At 32.3% G+C, this 15,496-nt stretch overlaps 2 protein-coding genes across 9 annotated transcripts; one reads left to right on the forward strand and one right to left on the reverse strand.

Annotated features, from left to right (window-relative positions):
- Positions 1-65: 65 nt before the first annotated feature.
- Positions 66-4,489, forward strand: LOC140672635 (squamous cell carcinoma antigen recognized by T-cells 3). Of its 3 annotated transcripts, none has more exons than XM_072904956.1 (7): positions 66-131; positions 830-1,297; positions 1,408-1,589; positions 1,693-2,573; positions 2,658-3,297; positions 3,542-3,689; positions 3,836-4,489. In XM_072904956.1, the coding sequence occupies exons 2-7, from the start codon at positions 868-870 to the stop codon at positions 4,276-4,278; spliced, it is 2,724 nt and encodes a 907-aa protein (XP_072761057.1). In that variant the 5' UTR covers positions 66-131; positions 830-867; the 3' UTR covers positions 4,279-4,489. The 3 variants fall into 3 exon arrangements, with proteins under 3 accessions (XP_072761057.1, XP_072761048.1, XP_072761043.1); XM_072904947.1 differs by having other exon boundaries at positions 95-131; positions 651-1,297; XM_072904942.1 differs by lacking the exon at positions 66-131 and adding an exon at positions 233-508 and having other exon boundaries at positions 651-1,297.
- Positions 4,490-4,639: 150 nt separating this feature from the next.
- LOC140672660 (uncharacterized) lies at positions 4,640-11,817 on the reverse strand. 6 transcript variants are annotated; one of them, XM_072904993.1, is made up of 4 exons: positions 11,540-11,817; positions 9,684-9,942; positions 6,118-6,463; positions 4,640-5,269 (listed from the first exon to the last, which is right to left on the reverse strand). In XM_072904993.1, the coding sequence occupies exons 2-4, from the start codon at positions 9,915-9,917 to the stop codon at positions 4,896-4,898; spliced, it is 954 nt and encodes a 317-aa protein (XP_072761094.1). In that variant the 5' UTR covers positions 9,918-9,942; positions 11,540-11,817; the 3' UTR covers positions 4,640-4,895. The 6 variants fall into 6 exon arrangements, with proteins under 6 accessions (XP_072761094.1, XP_072761102.1, XP_072761130.1 ...); XM_072905001.1 differs by lacking the exon at positions 11,540-11,817 and adding an exon at positions 10,645-10,788; XM_072905029.1 differs by lacking the exon at positions 11,540-11,817 and adding an exon at positions 10,615-10,630.
- Between the last annotated feature and the right edge of the window lie 3,679 nt (positions 11,818-15,496).

The raw sequence follows: 15,496 nt of genomic DNA on the forward strand, positions 1-15,496 counted from the left end.
AGAACACTAGGACCTTCTGATTGGTCAACTGTGCTGGTTACCTTAAGCATCGGCCGATATGTGTGGTTGTGCGCTATCAGGCTCGTGGGCTAACGACCTTCCCGTATGGATCAGATCAGATCTTTCTTAAAGTAATTTAAAATGCTATTAAATTTATTAATACAAATTAACATATTCCAAGAATCATTTCAAAGAGTTTACAAAGATAATATAAAAACATTTTGTCCATTTGTTCCATCCTGATTTAACTCTCTTTTTTAGATTTTCTTTTTTCAACTTTTTCTATAGTTACACCTTTTAAATCATTTTTTGCAACACACTGTGCAAATGTTTCATGAATGGCACCGATGATATTATCCATCAAACTAGATGCACCAATCCTGAAAAGACAATTTGTCAACCAATCTGATCCTAATTCTTCCTTGATCAAGACCATCCATTCAAGAGCATCTTGCGTACTTTTGTGCAAGTTGAATCCGTATATAATAGAATTCTGCATATTATAAAAGTGTGTTACCGTTTTTGTGATCTTAAATATTTTTTCAAACTAACAAAAAATAAAAACAAAAAATATTAATAAAATTAAAGAAAAACTTTTTTAAATAAAACTTTATAAAACTTACTTTTGTTGATGCGTTTTTGTTTGCAAGTGCCTTCTGTAGGAATCAGGCCTTGCAGTATCTCAATCACATATGTCGCACCTGCTATTACTTCGATTCTCGACTCTTGCTACAAAAAAAGCACATAAACATAACCTTTCTTACGTCAACGACCGTCGTCCGTCGTCTATGGTGATTTTTCAATTACGACAGAACGATTTTATACGTAGCGATTCCTAGGCAACAATAAGCTGTCATCTTAAGAAGAATGGAGGAGAAGATGGATATCGCAAACGAGGAAGATAACTCAAAAGATCGTCGAGAAGAAGTCGCGGACGAGGTCGACGATGAGATGACGAGGGGCGAATCAGAGGAAGAAATCGACGAGAAAATCGACGATGATGGATCTGACAGCGACGACGATGAGGCTGCCGATGAGGCAGAAGTAAAATCCCTGCAAGCTTCCCTGACAGAGAATCCATACGATTATGCTACTCACGTAGCTCTGATCAACAAGTTGCACAACATGGGTGAGCTGGATCGTCTGCGAGCTGCTCGGGATAATATGAGCAAAATGTATCCATTGAGTCCCGATCTTTGGCTTTCCTGTATGCAAGATGAGATCAAGCTGGCAGTTACTCCAGAGCAAAAGACCGAGGTGGTAAAACTATGCGAGCGAGCTGTTAAAGATTACACTTGTAAGTCTTTACTTTATCGCACTGAGTTCTATCAATTTAAAATTGTTCTACTATATTTTTCTGCAACTAAGTATTATAAGAGATTATAACATTGCAATATATGCTTTTAGCTGTAGAGGTATGGCTGGAATACCTGCATTTTAGTATTGGAAATATGGGGACAGAAAAAGATGCAGCTGAGAATGTTCGTGAACTTTTTGAACGCGCGCTAACTGCTGTTGGATTGCACACCATTAAAGGAGCGATAATATGGGAAGCATTTCGAGAATTTGAAACTGTTTTACTTACGCTGGTAAAAAAATATAGTAGTTTATATATACAGAGGCACAGATTCTCTATTATCAGAGTTATCTTTCTCCATTTTTTAAAAATAATTCTTAAATTTATATGTTTAGATCGATAGTGCAAATGTGACAGAAAAGAAGGAACAGTTGGGACGTATTGGCAATTTATTCCAACGTCAGTTAGCATGTCCTCTTTTAGATATGAAGAAGACTTATGAGGAATATCAATCCTGGCTCACAGGAGATGGTATAGAAGCTATTATCGACGATAAGAATGTGCTAAGAGGATATGAACAAGCTTCCAAAAAGTTGAACTTGCTTATTCCTTATGAAGAAAAACTCAGCTCTGCACAAGGAGAAAGTGAACTGCTTGATGCTTACAAAGGATACTTACTATATGAAAAACAGCAACATGATCCAGGACGTATTACAGTTCTGTATGAGAGAGCAGTAACCGATCTGAGTTTAGATGAGTCAATCTGGTTGGACTATCTTACCTATCTTGAAGACAAAATAAAGATTGAATCTATATTAGATTCAGTTTATCAGAGAACATCAAGGAACATTTCATGGTGTTCAAAGGTTTGGCAAAAATGGATAAGATCGTACGAAAGATGGGAAAGGCCTATATTGGAAGTGCAAAAGTTATTAGAGAATGCCTTATCAAATGGCTTCTCGATGGCAGAGGATTATCGAAATCTATGGATTATATATCTTGAATATTTGCGGCGTAGAATCGAACGATGTTCAGACGAAGAGAAAGAGAAACACTTAGATATCATTCGTAATACATTCAACAAAGCATGCGAGCATCTGGCAAAGTACTTTGGCTTGGATGGCGATCCCAATTGCATTATCTTGCAATATTGGGCAAGAACTGAAGCGATACATGCAAATAACATGGAAAAGGCTAGGACACTATGGGCTGATATTCTTTCACTAGGACATTCTGTCACAGTTTCTTATTGGTTGGAATATATATCGCTAGAAAAGTAATTATGCTTATTTTTGAAAGATGCTAATTTTTCTATTTAGTAACCCTCTATTTGTAATTCGGTTTTTTTACTTATTCGTAGATGCTACGGAGATACAAAACATTTAAGGAAACTATATCAGAAAGCTTTGGCTTCCGTAAAAGACTGGCCAGAAAGTATTGTAAATGCATGGGTAGATTTTGAACGTGATGAAGGAACTTTAGAGCAAATGGAACTCTGTGAAACAAAAACGAAGGAGAAGCTTGATAAAGTTAAAGAAGAAAGGCAAAAAGCACAACAAGTTCTTTCTCAAGATGAATGGTCTATGCAAAACAAGAAAGCGAGTAAAAGAAAGGCGAATGATATTGGCAAGTGGCAAACTTTAGGAACTTCTCCATCAAAAATCGTAAAAACTGATGTGCAAACGAAACCCAAATTACGTGAAAGCCGCTTGAATTTTGATGCTAAAGAAACAACTGACAAATCTCAAGAGGAGTCAACACCAAAGATCCCACCACCGCCTGGTTATCAGACAACAAAAGATAATGATGTGGATGATAAAAATAACCAGCATGAAGTAAATAATAATATTACAGTTTTTGTTAGCAATTTAGATTATACAGCGACTGAAGACGAAGTTAGAGACATTTTGCAACCAGCTGAACCGATAACGTTATTCAAGATGATTAAGGACTACAAAGGACGTAGCAAGGGATTCTGCTATGTACAATTGAGCAGTGCAGTATGTATTACTTTATTGATTGATGAAAGAAAACTATGAATGAAAACGGAACTACATACAGATGCAAAAAAGTAAGAACTATAAGAAAATTATTAGAAAAATTATTAAACTATTAGAAAAATATATAAGTAGAAATTATTGTTACAATATCTCTCTAATTCCGTTTTCATGTCTCATTTGTAAATTTTAAAGCATTTAGGTAAGGAAATTATTTTATATTGTTTTAATACTCGCTATTGTACAGGAAGCTGTAGAAGAAGCTTTGAAATTAGACAGGACGCCTTTAAAAGGACGTCCTATGTTTATTTCAAGATGCGATCCTAATAAGAGTACCAGAAGTTCTGGATTCAAATTTAGCTCTACGCTCGAAAAGAACAAACTTTTTATTAAAGGTATACGAAAGTTTAACTCAAATTATAGAATATATAATAAATTACAATTGCAAAACAGGTTTCTTCGTGTAATCAATCTGTTATTTATTCATGCAAATCTTCCAAGTATTTTCCAATAATATTTCTTTCAATATTATGTTTTGCAGGACTTCCGCTTACGACGACAAAAGAGGAACTCGAGGAAATATTCAAAGTTCATGGAGACTTGAAGGAAGTTCGTCTGGTTACTTATCGTAATGGACACTCAAAGGGCTTAGCTTATGTCGAGTATTACGATGAAGCGACTGCTGCAAGAGCTCTTTTGGCTACCGATGGTACAACCATTCAAGACAAAGTAATCAGCGTCGCGATAAGTCAACCACCTGATCGCAAAAAAGTCCAAACGGAGGAAAATGAAAGACAGGTCAAGTCATTGGGCGGAACGACAACGAGCCGTACGACATTTGGTTTGCCCAAGACCTTACTATATATGGTACCGCGTAACGTTAAGACGAGTAACAGTAACAGCAGCACAGCTCCAAATAGAAATGGAGTCGCACAATCAATGAGCAATCAAGATTTTAAGAATATGTTTCTCAATAAAAAATAACTTGCTATTATATAGAAAATATCTCGATTTACCAACATTGCGACTACGCATTAATACAATATCTTTTCAATATACATATAGTTATAGTGAATCTGTCTTACAGTAAATTTAAAACTAATCTGATGAAAGTGCAAGTGGATATGTATTGAATATGTGGTAGCTATGAGAAATTCTGTACATCAAAATTCATTAAACAGTCACATAAATTGTACTTAATTGTACACTTACTTCTACTACAAAAATTTCTTTTGTGCAAATATTAAGCTAGTATTAATCAATTTAAACTCGATACATATTAATTTTTCTATACCGAATGTTTTAGGAAGGAAAATATATATAATACAAGAGAGAGATATGTATATATGATTATATATAAAATAAATACTTTTAATATAAAATAAAATTGATATATACAAGAAAATATGTGCGCTTAATATAAAAATATTAATACATCGCTTGAGATACGCGATCTGTTCACGATTCTTTACGGATTTGAATCTGTGATGACTACAAAAGTAGGAAAAAACTTCAAGCGTCATGAGAATATCATACATCGAGTTATTCGAAACATAACTATCCTTTTTCCAAAATGTGTGATAATCGAGTAGTACAAAGTTCTACAATTGCAGCTGCGTATTTGATATGTGATGATGCCTTTTGTGTCTCGGCGGAGCAACCGGTGGCGGATTCTCCTGGGCCAGAGATCTCCTCGCCATGAGCCACTTTTTGGCTCTGCCAGCGTGATAGTAGTACGTGTAAAGCAACGCCATAGCAGCCAGCACCACCAACAGGCACGTACCGGCGATGACAACGCTGAAGAGCCAGTACGGCCCGGTGGATTTCGGTAACGGTGAACTTGTCGACGATTCGTCGTAGGTAGAAGTGGACACCGGCTGCTTCGGTAGCTTCGGCTGTAACTCCGTCTCGTTGTCACCGATTACAATGTCGGCGCAGGCTCGAAACTCCTCCTGAGGCCCGCATCCGACCGCTCCTATAAACATTATCGTGCGATTTCACAACATGAAATTGTGTCCGATGTGAGACGAGACAAGAATATTTTCTATCTGGTCATACATAAATATTATAAATAATGCTTATAGCACTTTTTTCCAAATATACAACGTATCACCTGTTAATGCTGGATTCCTGAGGCCATTTGGAGACAGAAATCCACCATTAACAGGTGATTCGGTAAGTCTGAGTCACCCTGTATAATATTGAAAAAAATTAAAAAATTTAAATCTTTTCGTAAAAATATCACAAATTATATTAGCGCGCGTGCCAATTTTTAAGTACACATAAAATAAACTAGGCTGTGCTTATTAGTAAGACAGTGTTATGTAAAGAAAGTTGTAATTCTTAAATCATTTTTATTATGCAGGATAAAGTAACAGCACTTTCTACTACATCGATAGAATCTTGATGACATCAAAGCATCAATAATGATTAAATTATTGCAACATTGATATTTTAAGTACTTTGGAATGTTGCTATTGTCACATTTAATATATGACAGTAAATGCATACCAGACATCACATTCAATTTGTTGACTTACTTACTTTAAACTAATCTCGTTTGCTTTAAGTTCATCAAACGATACGTTTTATTTTTCCAAATTGCATATTCAACCGAGATATCAACTTTCAAGGTTTTGATCGTCCACATTTCACGCAACTATGCCATATACAGGGTGTTCTTTAATTGGTGAAAAATCTGCTAATCGCATTCTTAAGATTATTTGGACGATTTTTAAATTAATTATCCAGATAACCGAATATCAGCAAATCCGAATCTTATTTACAGCCTTAGTCGAAACACCAAAGAATAGTATTATATACCTGTGCCGTTGCCGCAGTCGCCCCAATTATTGCCGGCGATGTATCGCCACTGGAAGACACATTGGGCACAAGTCAGACCTTCCGGTAACTTATAGTAACCTTCAAAAACCCGGTTACCAGGACCAGGATAGTAACGAGTGGATCCGTTCTCGGCGGACAGCAGATAATGGTCCAGACAGTCCTGAGTGACTTCCCGATCGCGGTAGGTCATCGCGCAGGTGCGGAACTCAAAGTAGCCATGATGGTTCGCCGTCAGCTCCACCCGGACCGGTATGACTGATCCGGTCCGGTAACGCCGAGCGATCACGCCATTCCCGTATTTGCCGCCCGTCTCGTGAGCACGTGGCTGAAAAACATAAAGTAAAATAGAAATAGAATAAAATCCCCTCTATTTCATCAATGTATATTTCTCTTTTTTTATTCTTTTATTAATATTAATATATTATTACCCAAACAGCACACAAAATTTATTATAAATATTTATGAAAATATATTTTTTTAAAATTTATATAAATATTTTATACACATTTTATAAAAATTTTTAATCGGCATATTTTTTAAATATAGATGAAATATTTTATATAATATTTATAATAAATGAAAAATCAAGATTTATAGTAATTATTTTATAAATATTTCTCAAATATTTACTAAGATATTTATGGTAAATATTTTTGATCTATTTCAATCTAAAAATCTAAAATCTTAAAAATATTTATAAAATATTTAAATAATTATTATAAATATTTTGCTATCTGTGTATTATTTATTGCAATAATTTTCTTGGAACCCATTTGTCAAACAGAAGAAAATGACGTGAATCAATTGTTAAAAGAGAGAAAGAGGAAGAAGACAGATTTCACTTCTGTTTTGGGCTACTTTCGTCCGTACGATATCAAATATACGTATCAAGGTCAAGTGTACCGCATATAAAAATTTCGCAATGAAAACGCGATGATGGTGGAACGCGAGACCGAATCACGAAAGTTTCAAAAGAAGCGCGATTAATTAACGGTCTCTTTTTTAAATCTCCATTCGTGTATGGATTCTGTAACCCAGTTTAAATCTATAATTTATAATTAAGGTAAGATCAAAATTCTGACTTTATAATCTTATCTGTCTGTAATTTTATTACCCCGATAAAAAATTTCTTATGTATAGTTATGCAGAATTGAATATAATTATACAGTATTCTACACAATTGTGCAAAAATATGTATAATTATAGGATGATACCGTATAAAAAGCTACGTATATTTATATATAAATGGATTAATAGCTGCAATTAGAAATATGTATATGTAAGCTTATACATACTTATACACAATGCCTGCAACATTTTATGTATAATTATATATAATTATATATAAAACAGACAAATTTCGTATATAAATTTGTATAATTAGATACGACCATTTTTGTCTGATTATATATAAAAATTGTTTACCGGGACCTTATGTGTCACATACAAGTGTGGAGGATTTTCAGGATTATTTGTTTAATAAAATAAAAATTATTTTAAACGATAACTAATTCACGATTCGGAACAAAATTTTAGAATCTTATATCGAATGGATTCCATTTTATGCGATTTATAAATTTATGGATTGACAAAATAATTAGCATTATAAAATTGATTGAATTTTTCTAAACTTTTAATACGTGATTTCGTACTCAAGTGCTTACATTTGAGATATTAAGGTGAATCAATGACTGGTTGCGAAATCGCTCTATTATTATTAGATAGTAAAAAAAGTAATTATATATCTTCCTCTCTCTCTCGTTACAAATCATTACGCGCAACTTTATTCAGAATAACAATATTCGCTTCGCGATATTTGATGTGCATTTCACTCTCTTTCATAGGGGTAGAAAGGAAGAAATGAATAAAGTGTCTAAAAGTAATGTCAAAACTGTTATTATCATAATAAAGTATTCGTACTTTTCACGAACGGTGAAAGTTTTGCTCGTTGACGACTGTAGCAATTAGATTTAGTTGAATCAACATTAATTAATCATATTAATTATATGATCTACATTTATTTTATTTATCTTAATATAATTATTCGCTTATCCACAAATAGTTTTTCTACTTTGTTTAACTAATTTTTAATGCACTAAGGCCCGATTGTAACAGTATTTTGACTTTATAAACAAGACGTAAAAGTGTCTTCTTTATTTATTTAAAAAGAAAGATAAAGATAAATGTTTAAGTCTCGTTTAAATCCAAAATGTTGGCGCAACTTGATCTTAATATTTAGGACAAATAAAAGAAAGAATTTGTAGTCGATAAGCAGATCTTCTACCATATTTGTACCATACAATTTTCGGAAATGTGTCGACATTAGTGGTATTGTGTGATATTCCACGGTCAACGAAGCGAGGAATCGTGCATAATGGTGTGTAGTCAGTGTTGCAAGAAACATGCCACGAAATAATTATATATCGTAGTTGGATTATTATTCTCGAGACTAATGCTACCTTTACAAGACTTTCCATGTTACCCGGTGTATAATTCGTAAATTCTCAAATTTTTATTCGCAAGGCCGATGAAGCACACCCAGACAGCACAAAGAATCCAAAAAGAATTCTTTTTAAATTCCAAAATTTTTTAAAGAGAATTTAAGAATTCTTTTTTCATCCCATTTCTGTTTTAAAATTTCAATTTAATCCCATAAGAAGTTATAAGGTATATTTTTATGGAATCTTTTTTGAATTACAGAAAAAAAACTTAACACTTCAGTCTTTTGTACGAGTAACAGGAATGCTTTTTACTTGTAAATGTTGTAGAGTTCATGAAAATTTTAGCGTTTTTTTATTAATTTTCATTGATTTAAATAAAAAAAGATAAAAGTGCAATTCTTACTTAATTTTTAAGTAACAATTACGCTTTAAAAATGAATAATGATTGAAAAACGATAGAAGCATTTTAAAGTGCTAACTTTTCTCTTTAAATTGATTTTTTAATGATTATTGCACGATTATTTTTTCACTAGTTATAAGCGTTCAAAGTCAATAGCTCGATTTTGCTTTAATAATAAATATCTTAGCGAAAATAAATCATAGAACATTCGTTAAAAAAAATAAATTAAAGCTAAAACTCTAATCTTTAACACCCAATTAATGAAATCATGCTAGGATTTATTTTTAATTTGGTATTCTTGGACAAACTTTTGAAAAATTTGTTCAATCGATGGACGTCGCTTTCTTACAATGTAATTTTGTAACGAATAGAAAGAATTTAAATTCGCTTAATAGTTCTAAAACTAGACACTTCAAACTTTGAAACGCTTCTTTATTGATCTTATTCGAATTACTTTTAAGGAAGTTGCAACTACTTCAAAATTGGCTTCTTTTTTTATATGGAAGAAAATAGCCCTTTAATTTTTTGATAGTGTATGTTTAACATTACATGTATATGCGTAAATTGTATGAATTGTTTCAAAACCTTTTCTTTAAACAAAAAAAAAAATAGTATTTATTCAAAACTTTAATTCTTGTTTTAAACATGTGCTGATTTGCGATTTCGACTGACATTTAGCGTTTTTTTTTTTCAAATGGACTCACCGTTGGAGAATCCCAGGGATCTCCACAGATACCGCATTTCCCTTTGTTTCGCTGCCATTGCCTGGTGAAGCCACCGCAGTAACATTCATGGTCGTTGTAATCGTGAGGTGTGTCGAAGCCGTATCTCCACATGGAGGCCCTCGAGGGTGGTTCTATCAGTCTTCCATGGGCGGAAACTTTTTCAACCAGCAAGTTCACAATTAATAACATCAAGTTAAGTACGAGGAAACGCATGTCTGGTCACGAGACAAGCCGGCCTCTGTAAAAAAAATTCAAATTCACATGAGAATCCCTCCAACCAAATGTCAATTGATGCAATCGCGTGAAAATCTATACACATACTAGAATGTGCATTTTAATATGAATTTTTTTCTTGTAGATATACAATGCAAATCATATGAATTCTCGACACTGTAGATCGTTAGTTATATCTATGCTAACTACACAATGATTCACGCTGTGCCAACACCTAGGAGAAGACTATGCTTCATCTAAAAGGAAACGAAATGTCCTTTAATTCTTCCTCTTTTAACTTGTATTTTATTCTCACACTTAATCATTACCATATTTTTTGTGGATTTTGTCATTTCTACTGTTATACATCCTATATTTTGTTATGTATTTTCCAAAATACTAAAAAATATATAATTGAGACTTATATAATATTTTACATAAGAATGACAACTACACAACGTATTCTCTCGCGGGTCAACAACCATAGAAGCAATAGAGAGACTGTGCACAGGTTTGATGACCTTTCTCACTGTACGGAATTACAAACACTTTGGTTGAAAAGTAACGGAGAACTCACACACACACACATATAGAACAAATCGACAACGCTTGACACCAAGTCGACACAAGAAATTGCATTAGAAATCGTAAGAACACACGCGCATATTAATCAAGGTTAAATGAGAGAGTCTCATACAGAGCATACTGCAGAGTCTCTATTGTATACCAGACTGTCGTAAGAGCGTTAATTTCGCTACTTGATCGATCGCGGCCTCACCGCCAAGACACGTAAAATCGCCGTAAAAATACCAACAGCATTCGAAAGCCACGAGACACAATGACGAAGGAGCTCACTAAACCGGTTATTAAACTGATACTCCACGCATGAGATATCATAGATATCTCGAATAAATATTTGCTTCGAAAGATAAGAACCTAGAAATATAAAATTGAAAATTGTGGAAAATAAGTTATGACTCTCCTCTCAACATTTTCTTTTCAGATTTCAAACAATTTGACACATGTATAAAAGCTACTGACTCCACACATATAAGCTATTCTGACTTTCCTGTGAAATATTATGATTGCATCAAGATAAGATTGTGTGACACTGTACTTTCTCATAAAGTTTCATACGTTCTGGAAATCTTTAGAACCACATAATATTATAAAAGTTTTTCTTGCTTTCATATAAAAGTATACAGATATTTAATATATCGCATATTAATAATCCAGGTATAAATTTTAACATATATATCCTTCTTTCACTATTAATATGCAGAATCTCTTAAAATGAAAATTAGAATGATAAATTCTTTGACATGAAATTCTTTTCTGAACAAAAGTATCTACAGTTTAGTAATCAATAATATTAAAACAAAAAGCTCTTCAAGATATGAAGCAACTATAATAAAACATAAAAGATTAACTTTACATTTACAATTCAATAATATATGTTCGTCTTTAGAAAATTCGACGAAAGTTTAATTTTCTTTAACTAGTCAATAAACAAATTGACGTGCTTTCTCAAATGATAATTCGAACGAATGTTATACCGATTGCATATTTGCAAATGAAAAATTACTGGTTCTCTCTTCGTAAATTTTTTACTTGGTACTTACCTGGTGTGAAAGAAGCAAAGGCCCCGCTTTCCCGCATCGAGGGTGATTCAGACCCGTTGTGGCGAACAAGGCCCGGAACCGGTCGCTCGACGACTGAATCGGACATCTCGCTGGGGGACCGACCAACCGACCAAGCGAAGGAATGGTCTGGCTGGTGTGGGAGTAGGTTATTAGAACAAGGCACTCATCCGCATTCACAACACGAAAATCCTACCGATAGTTGTAGGCAATTTAATTTTTCAAAAACCAGAGCGTGAAATCAAAATTCGAATTTGGATCGCTATCGTTGCAAAATTTCAAAACGTATGCCTTTTTATTAAACATTTAATATCAAGAATTTATTCTGTCAAGATTATACAAATTTTGTATATATTTTATATACATATATAAATTTTATTAGCAATATTTGAGAATTATTTTATTTTATTATAAGTTAATTTATATCCAGTTTTTTAATTTTGTTTTATCCTTTTTAAATTATCTTTTTAATTATATATTTATAATTATATACTTTTCTAATTTTCTAATTTTTTATTATGTACTTTTAAAATCCATATGAAATTTTATTGGCAGATTCTTAAGAGCATGTTAATGCAAATGGGAAACTACCTGTGTCATGTTTTGATGTGTTCGATGGAACGTTTAGGTGAAAATCGGTTTCGAGAATGAATAGCTTCTTTCCTAAACGGAAAGATCCGCGAAACTAATGGATAATGTATGAGACATTCTAGAAAAAAAATCAGCAGTAATGATATATTTTTTAACAAATGTAAAGGATACAAATATGGAAAAAAGATCTAAATTCTTGAATTATTTAAATACACACATAAAAATTAATGATTCTTTTCATGAAATTTCAAAGAATATGAGAAACAATGATTTTATTAATAATACATAATCTTGATCAGGATTTTATGAAATCAAATATCTCACGCATTCAAACAAAGACAAAGAGACTTTTTTTTCATTTCTCAATTAAAGACAAACACCTTTCACGAACTTTTCTTTCTGTATTTACTAATATAACGAAAGCGTTATTCACATATGCTCGTATGCGTGTCATATTCCAAGCAGCTGCACTTTCGTCTTGAAAGATTTTACAGAAAGTAGCTCTCAAGCTTGCGACAAACACAAATTTGTCAACACATTCGCGCCACGACCACTCTCACTCCATCCCAAGATTCCCTCTTTTGGGTTTCCGGTCGACACGCTCCTTGAACGTTTGTTTCCGGCTTTTGTAGTCGGCCAATGTACAATTGAGATGTTTGCAAGTTCCATCATGTATATTCAAGAGAGTACATTTAATGTTATTGACTAGAATAATTTTTGGCAAGAAGAATAATATACAACACATTAGAAGTAATAATTTCCAATCTTTTATATATATATATATATATATATATATATATATATATATATATCACTTACACTCCGTACTGATGGGTCATTTTTGTCTGTGATTTTTCTAACGACGTCAATTTCTCGAAAACAAATAATCATAAAATAATATATTTAAGTAAATTATTTTTCAAATTTATTATTTTAGTCTTTATTTAGAATGTTCAAAGAAGGTATATACATTTTTCAGATTTTTTAAAACACTTTTACATATTAATAAACTTATCGAAAATACATTGACCCACCTGTACAGTTAGAAGGTGCCAAAAATAACAATACGTAGTAGAGTAAGGGGGAGATATATATATATATATATATATATATATATATATATATATATAAAAAGTTACCCTTTACTCGTAAATTATATAAAATTTATTATTTCTAACAATTCTCTAACATATATTTTTATAATACTCGTATTAATTTGTATGATATACTTACAGATATAAAATATTTATACGAGATTTATATTTCTAAATTAGACTCTGTATTATATTGTATATACACTACGCAAAAAAAATTAAAAAGCCTTCTTCTTCCATATAAAAAAGGCCAATTTTCAAGTAGTTGCAACTTGCTAAAAAATAATCGAAATAAGATCAATAAAAAAAACGTTTCAAAGCTTAAAGTTTCTAGTTTTAGACTTTTTAAATGAATTCAATTCTTTCTATTTGTTACAAAATTACATTGTAAGAAAGTGACGTCCGTCGATTGAACAAATTTTTCAAACGTTTGTTTAATATAAGAATACCGAATTAAAACAAAATCCTAACACAATTTCATTAATCGGGGTGTTAAAGAGCATAGTTTTAGCTTTAATTTCTTTTTTTAACGAATGTTCTATGATTTCTGTTCGCCGAGATATTCATTATTAAAGTAAAATCGAATTATTGAATTTAAACGCTTATAACTAGTGAATAAATGATCGTACAATAATCATTAACGTAAATTTTTGAAATGTACAGAAAAAAAAACAACACTTTGCCTATCATTGATTTAAATAAAAAAAAAAGATAAAAGTGCACAATTTTTACTTGATTTTTAATAATTACGTTTTAAAAATGAATAATAATTGAAAAAACGATAGCAGCATTTTAAAGTACTAACTTTTCTCTTTAAATTGTTTTTTAATGATTATTGCACGAGTTGTAAGCAAAGTCAATAACTCGATTTTGCTTTAATAATGAATATCTCGGCGAAAAATAATCATAGAATATTTGTTAGCTATATCATTGTTAATAGTTTGCTAATAGAATGCTTGTGCAGTATGAGATAAACATTACAATTCGTGATTGTGTATCTTCTCTGCAAAACGCATCGCTGCTCGTGAATCGTCCTGCACGGATATCCGGTATTGCGAGCGGAACGAGAGTTCTTTCCCACGACAACGGTGGAAATTGAGCGGAAAGCCATCGCTCGCGGTCAGTCGAAATGCAAACATCTTATTGTTAGAAAGGAAGAGAATCACGCGAGTGTTTTTTTTTTACCTGTCTTCGCGATTTCTATAAGTTTCTAATCGACAGAGAGATCCGCACGATTCACGAATGACACGTTCTTCGATCATACCATCCAGAACGCGGAAATGGAAACGAGCTTTTCTCGGTCATTTAACTCGAAACTGATCAAGACAGATACATCTTTCAAGATCTCGAACAAAGCATTACCGGACCTCTGTCCAACTGCCTTTCTCCACCTTGCAAAAATGAAAAAACTAATAGTACACAATTATGAGCTATTTATAAGCTTTTATATCATACATAATTAAAAATTTTAAACTCGTCACACAGGGAAAGAATTTAATATTTTTTGTGGGGCAACTGAGTCGACTCAGTCCCTCCACCACTTAAAAATAAAAAATATCAAATCACTCTTTCCGATAGAATTAGGAGCTCTTTTTAAGCTTTTAAGCTAATATAGTTTTGATTTTTGAACTCGTCTCCTTTATGATAAAACTACCCCATATCTCCCTGACACAAGAAAAAGTTATACTGAAAATGAAGGAAATTAATTTCAATTATTGAACTCTTTACAATAAAACCCCTTTATAAAAAAAACTACTCTATATCTGCCCGTCTTAAGAGAGAACTGTACTAGAAATAAAGAAAATTAATTATTCTGCGACTAATAAATTTTGTTTATCGATTTATGAGTTCGCAAAATATATACATTTTGATTACTTAATTAATTACAACTTCTTTAAAAAAAAATACTATTACGCTGCTCTATGATAAATTGATAAATTACAGTTATAAAATAATATAAATTTATATTTCTTATGGGGTGGTTTTATCGTAAAGGGGTTGCAGCTCAATAATCGAAATACAGGTATTATACCGCGGAATGATTTAATATTTTTATTTTTTAAGTGGTAAAGGGCTGAGTTGACGTCGACAAAAAATATTAAATTCCTGTGATGAGCTCAAAATTTTTAATTAGGGTTAAGCTCATAATTAGCTTATAATGGTATACTATTGGTTTTTTATTTTTTGTAAGGTGGGAGAGTCAGTTCGACGAGGATTATTCTGGGAACCCTAATAAGATGATACTTACTCCATA

Source organism: Anoplolepis gracilipes, chromosome 1, assembly GCF_047496725.1.
Source record: "Anoplolepis gracilipes chromosome 1, ASM4749672v1, whole genome shotgun sequence".
Classification (NCBI taxonomy): domain Eukaryota; kingdom Metazoa; phylum Arthropoda; class Insecta; order Hymenoptera; family Formicidae; genus Anoplolepis; species Anoplolepis gracilipes.

Bases quoted from the DNA above. Each gene is read 5' to 3' on its own strand.
- LOC140672635 (XM_072904956.1), top strand. From the start codon at position 868: ATGGAGGAGAAGATGGATATCGCAAACGAGGAAGATAACTCAAAAGAT. The intron at 1,590-1,692 runs GTAAAAAAATAT...TTATATGTTTAG, and splicing joins AAACTGTTTTACTTACGCTG to ATCGATAGTGCAAATGTGAC. The intron at 2,574-2,657 runs GTAATTATGCTT...ACTTATTCGTAG, and splicing joins GAATATATATCGCTAGAAAA to ATGCTACGGAGATACAAAAC.
- LOC140672660 (XM_072904993.1), bottom strand. From the start codon at position 9,917: ATGCGTTTCCTCGTACTTAACTTGATGTTATTAATTGTGAACTTGCTG. The intron at 6,464-9,683 runs GTGAGTCCATTT...TATGTTTTTCAG, and splicing joins ATCCCTGGGATTCTCCAACG to CCACGTGCTCACGAGACGGG. The intron at 5,270-6,117 runs GTATATAATACT...TAATGTTTATAG, and splicing joins CGACTGCGGCAACGGCACAG to GAGCGGTCGGATGCGGGCCT.